Source organism: Cyprinodon variegatus, unplaced genomic scaffold (assembly GCF_000732505.1).
Source record: "Cyprinodon variegatus isolate N-32 unplaced genomic scaffold, C_variegatus-1.0 Scaffold409, whole genome shotgun sequence".
NCBI lineage: Eukaryota > Metazoa > Chordata > Actinopteri > Cyprinodontiformes > Cyprinodontidae > Cyprinodon > Cyprinodon variegatus.
Genome location: NW_015150862.1, coordinates 94,456 through 100,455, shown reverse-complemented (window position 1 = coordinate 100,455; position 6,000 = coordinate 94,456). Strand labels below are relative to the sequence as shown.

The 6,000-nt window shown below is 35.0% G+C and overlaps 1 protein-coding gene across 1 annotated transcript in view; it reads left to right on the top strand.

Moving 5' to 3' along the window:
- Positions 1-6,000, top strand: part of sptlc3 (serine palmitoyltransferase long chain base subunit 3) — a 36,186-nt gene that overhangs the window by 4,063 nt on the left and 26,123 nt on the right. Inside the window, exons 2-3 of the mRNA XM_015387973.1 lie at positions 3,624-3,803; positions 5,046-5,200. Of these exons, the coding sequence (XP_015243459.1) occupies positions 3,624-3,803; positions 5,046-5,200 (335 nt within the window). The remainder of the gene's footprint in view (positions 1-3,623; positions 3,804-5,045; positions 5,201-6,000) is intronic.

The window sequence follows — 6,000 nt, the reverse complement described above, 5'->3', positions numbered from 1 at the left end:
CCCTAGTATGTATATATATATATATATATATATATATATATATATATATATATACACATATGTGTGTATGTGGACGCACTGTTGCACCTTTTCTTCGTTTTGGCACCTTCTTCTTCTTTTTGACTAAAGCGCCGATGTAAAAAGTAAATTTCTGCTCTGTGAGATCAATAATGTCAATCAATCCGTCAAACAATGGTGACTGAATTATGTTAGGTTAGATAAAAACGAAGCATATGCTGTTGGGACAACGTATGCAGGATACAGAGAGTTTTAGTGTTTTTTTTGTACTTCTTTTACATCCTACCACTATCCACTTTAAAGATGTAAAATATAAGTTTATAAAAATATTCCTTAAATGTGAAATAGTGTGTACATATTATTGAACAGAGAAAAAATTTAGGTTTATTAAAAGCTAATTTAGAAAATATTTAACATGTTTTAACTATGCAGAGCCTAAAATGAAAATTCAATTTTCCTTTATTCAACATACAAATGAATCATTTTGAGATGTTATCTGCATTTTTGATTGTTAGTTAGAACATATTATTTTCCAAAACCTAATCAAGGTTACTCATTTAGAAAGTGTCTTTTTTATTGCCTCCATAATGTTTTCGTTTTATAATGATTTAAAAGGGATTCTAAAACTTTATATTTTAATCACATCAGTAAATAAGTATTTTTAGTACTTTTCCAGGGGTCTTAGGAAGAATTTTAAACAATGTTTTGACTCTTCTTTAGATTTTTTGCGTTTATTTCATGAAATAACAAAAACAACAAAATATGATTTATTGACATTTTGCATAGAAGTACATGAGGAAGTCAAAAAGGCAAAGCAATATAATATTTTGTATTTTTGTTAGCGGTTGCATCATTTTTAAATCAGTCTGGACCAAACAATTAGCTTTAATGAGTCTTTTGTGTTAGTGTAAAATCTAGAAGTGTATAGTAGTAACTTTTATTGCTAACAGCTTCTATTACCAAACCCCACTGATAACCTTGGTTCTACCACTAACAAACAAAGAACCAAATAAAACCAGTTTAGTACCACATTTTAAAGCCATTGGTATAAAGAGATCTTTTAGTTTTTCATTGCTCAGATAAGACTCAAAGTTTTCCAGCTGAGGAGTTCTGTTTTCTTATCTTAAATGCAAAATGTTTATATATATATATATATATATATATATATATATATATATTATTATTTTTTTTTTTTTTACAATGTTGGTACTGCTCTATGAGTGTTGCTCTGTCAGCTAAAGGCATTTTTTACAGTCTCTTCACAACATAGACGATTATTCAATTAGTTAACTATTATTTCAATAATTGATTAATCACAATTAATCTGATTAATTGTTTCAGCCTGAGTATATACTCCAAGTTACTATTAAATATAAACAGCAGGAACTATATCATACAATATTTTGTGATCATAAAGCCTGCAAATTATTCCTTCTTCAGGCTAAATGGAAGTGGGTTATCAAGTTTTAACACTAAGTTAAAATACATTGTTTGTAAGATAAATGTGTAAGATAATCAAATTGCGCTTTTTGGTTTCTAATGAAGTTTTAGAGAGAGTTGCCTAAGAAGGAGTAATGCCTTCTGCATCCTTTAGATTCCACACTATGTCTGCAAATATTTCCAAGTAGAATTCTTCTTGTGGAAACGTAACACCAGTCAAGTATGAAGGTTATTTTGTTTCAAAATTATTTGTGAATTGTAACTGCGAATTTGAAGTTGTAGAGAGAGTTACATTCTAAGGTTTGTATTTGTAATAAAAAAAAAAAAATTCACAAGTACAAAATATTTTTACTCTTGTTCAAATTTTAAGCACAAGTACACAAATTCTGTTCTACAAGTTGCACATCTAAAACCTCCTACATTCTCAGTTTTGCTTCAAATGGTCCAGAACTATTGTTGCAAAACTATTTGTGCATTGTAACTTTAGTGTTTTGTAATTGTAGATTTTTTTTTTTTTATCAGCCACAATTACAAAATAAAGGTACGACTCTTCAAATTCTCGAGTTCAAGTACACAAATTGTGTCCAGTGAGTTGCACATCAAAAATGTCTTCCATTCAGTTTTGTTACAGTTTATCTAAAACAAATGGTGCAAAAATAAACACATGTATTAAAATCTTCAGTAAAAAAAAAAATTATACATTTATTTCCTTAAAACAAATACAAATCAATGAATTCAACTGCACGAATCTGCAGCTGTAAGTCACAAATTCAGCTTTACCAGTTACGCCTTCTTTTTCACTTTTGACACAAATGTGACACTGGTAAAAATGATCTGTGACTTGTGAGTAGTACCCTTGATCGGACAGCAGGGGCGCTGTCTGATCTGTCAGTCTGTACCAGAAATACATATATGGCCTACTGCCATGTAGCCTTGTGTCGGTTATTCCTGTGTGAACTTGTATCCCCTCGTTGAAAGCGCGCACGTAGTAGATAGAGCTGATCCAGTTCACCCTGCCTCAATTCCAACCTGCTAAATGTAAAAATTGAGATGTTATGTTTATGAAAGATGTTATTTTATTCTTCACTTCACATGTTATAGCATTGTAATTTTGTACTTGTGAATTTTTTTTAATTCTATAAATACAAAACTTAGAATGCAACTCTCTCTACAAATTCACACTAACAATGCACAAATAGTTTTGAAAAAAATAACCTATAGACAAGCAGCCTTTCTTGAGGCAGCTGTGTGGCATTGCACAGCAACAGGTGTCTGAGGTGCAGCTTTGGTTCTCTGTGCTCCATGCTGCTAAAGAAAACTTCAGCCAGCTGTGATACTTTCTATTGCATCTCATTTAAAAAGTATAAAAGAACATTTTGGCAGCTTTAATCTTTTAAAATCTTGGTACATCTTGATCCCCGCAGCAATCCATGCCTCAGTGACAGTCCCTTTGTCAACCCATGTAGGTGATTTTTGAAGAGATGTTTGATTAAACACAATCAGTTTTTGTCCTGCATACCTAAAGAGATTATAAAAAAAAATATGTCGGGTTAAAGCAACAGACTGTAGATTGATTAGATGAGACCGACAACTGTAGAACCAGACCAACGAGAAGCTGTGGAAATAGTAGTATCCAGCCTTCATTTCTCTGAGCAAAGCCCTCCTGCATTCATCTGCATTCCTTTAAAAAGACAAGGGGTGTGTCTACCATTGTTGTAAAAGTAATCTGATTATAGTCTGATGAGTACAGAAGATAAAGAACTGCTTGCTATGAAAAAAATTTCTGGCAGTTTCTGTAAACATTATTATTCTGGGTTTATGACCTCATTCAACACTTTGAGGTCTTACCTGAAATATTACTGACGGGAAATATGAAAACTACGTTTATTTAAGTAAACCAAATAAATTACCTAAGTTATCTCTCACATGACATTCAAGAATACATTCCTAATCTTTGGAACAGAGATCCTTAATGCTGCTTCTTGCAAAATGAGTCTAATAATTAGAGGTATTATTCTGTACTCCATCCCTGTGAGTTGAAATATGATCCACGTTTCTGTTTTTGTATTGTATTAAACTTAATCCTATTTGTTTCAACGTTACTACATTCCATTGTGTTCCTATCTGCATTGTCAGAGCTCTCATGTGATTCTTGCTTTGAACAGAAAAATGGCATCGGATCCAGCCAGCGCAGCCACAACACGTTTGAACAGCCGCCTATGTATGTGGCAGTCATGACGTACCTGGGTTATGGGATTGTCACCCTGTTTGGTTACTTCCGAGACTTCCTCAGAGCTGTGGGCCTGGAGAAATGCCATGTTGCACAGGAAAGAGAGGAACAGAAGGTAGGAACAACATAGAAACAAAAGCAAGCAGTCAGCACTCTCTGTAGTTATTTTGTAGGATTACACACACACTACACACCCAAGCTAGAAGACACCATCAATACATTTTGCCCAAACCCCCCCACCCCACCCCACCCCCGCAATTATTTCCATTTTTCCTTAAGCAGTGCCTCTTCCTTCTTCCCTTGTGTTTCTCTGCTCTTCTGTATATCGTTGCCATGGGTGGAATAGAACACCAAAGAGAATATGTGTTGAAGATCTAATTAAATCTCAGAGGATTCAAGCTCTTTGTTACTTTGCTTCACATTTCATATTATGTCTCTTCAGCGAAGGTTAAATTAGAAAATACTTTGTTCTTCACCATGTTTCATTATTTGGGCTAGGCAAACCTAAGGAAATACGCTCTTGATAATAGAGTGAGCCGTTTCTTTAAATGGGTTCAAGTGTAACCTCGGCAAAATAACACAAAAAGTCAGGATGTTACCATTTTAAGGAGGTTTATCATTTTCTTAAACAATATTGATGCATAAGCATCAGTGGATTATCGATTCTAATTTAATAATAAAGTTCATTAAGAAAGCTCTCATGAAAACCTCTTTCTGATTGGTTGTGTTTTATATGGAAGTTAGGTCCCCCTGATAGCGGCTGCGCCTCAGAACTTCCCTACCGGTTCTTTACCTGGGAGCAAGTTATTTACTACTCTTAAGTCAAACTGGGTAAAACCATATAAAAAAAAAGACTATAAAGCGGGCGTAAAGAAGTAACAGCGTTTATTCCAGGTCAGGTTGTTACAGGACAGAGAAATTGCTTGGAGTTGGCACAGCTGTGGTCTCAAAAAACGTCCGCAAGCGTCCTGCAAAGATTGAGCCCCGTACAAGGTCATCTCCTCCTTCTTATAACTCATGAATCCATGTTTTGCATCAGGTGGATGCTTAACTGTCCATATCAGAAACTGACATGCCATCCATGCCTTGACCTTTACGCATCTTGCCTCTTTACCCCAGGATCACACAAAGCTCTCCTTTATCAGTCCGGCTCCAAGATGTGCCCATATCCTGTTTATTTTTAAAAACACAAAGGCTGTCCTGATTAGATGGCCTCCACACATTGACATCCATCATGTGAAGGAAGGCCTTCTAATCTTTCTAATCTGGCTAACAGAATAACAATGCACATCATGTATAAAGAATAACCTAACAGTTGTTAAACTATTATGGAAATCTATTTTTTTCTCATTGCCAGGATTTCACTCCCCTTTACCAAGATTTTGAAAACTTTTACACTCGAAACCTATACATGCGAGTACGTGACAACTGGAACCGCCCCATATGCAGTCTCCCTGGACCCGTCTTCGACTTGATGGAAAGGTTGTCTGATGACTACAACTGGACATTCAGGTACTGTAACCCAGCCATCTCAGAGGCTCTCCTCACTCCACACTAAGACCTCATTCAGGAATTAGAGATTCCCTGGAACAGAAATGATCTCTACTGGGCTCTAGCCTTAAAGAACATGATGTCTTTTTATCACGATGGTTACACAACGTGATCTGAACCTCCTGCACTGAATATTATAGTAATTGTATTATGATAGAAAAAGCTTCACATAACAGTGATGATTATTTTGTTGCAATTTATGGAAATAAAACATGACTGACTTAGATCTTTTTTTGCACAAATTTGATTTACACTTTTGGATGAACAAAGATTTCTCAAAATATGCCACAATTTACTGAGCTTGCAACATTCTTGGAGTTCTGAGGAGACCATATGGTGGATAACCTAAGAGATGTGTTGTTTTTTTGCGGCACCAGTTGCCAGAAAGTACTTTCAGGAGCCTTCCACAGCTTATGTTTTATATGTTTCTGGCTGCATTTTCCAACATCACTTTGGATGTACTTTCTAGGCATATCTGTGTATGGAAAATAAATAAATACATTTCTTCAACTGACGTTGAACTAGTGAGTGTTTCTGATCTTGTATTTCCCCTCCAACGTGTTTTTATTTATGTAGAATTCCTTTGGAATGCTCTAAATACATTCACTCCAAGAGAGAATCAGCTAAATATCATATGCTTATATAGTATATTGGATATTCCTCTGCGATGCGCAGCAGGGTCAGGGAATATATTATTAAAAAATGAAAATGAGCAGAGCCAGAGGGAAGGAAAGGGATATTTTAAATCTGTGAAGAGGTAA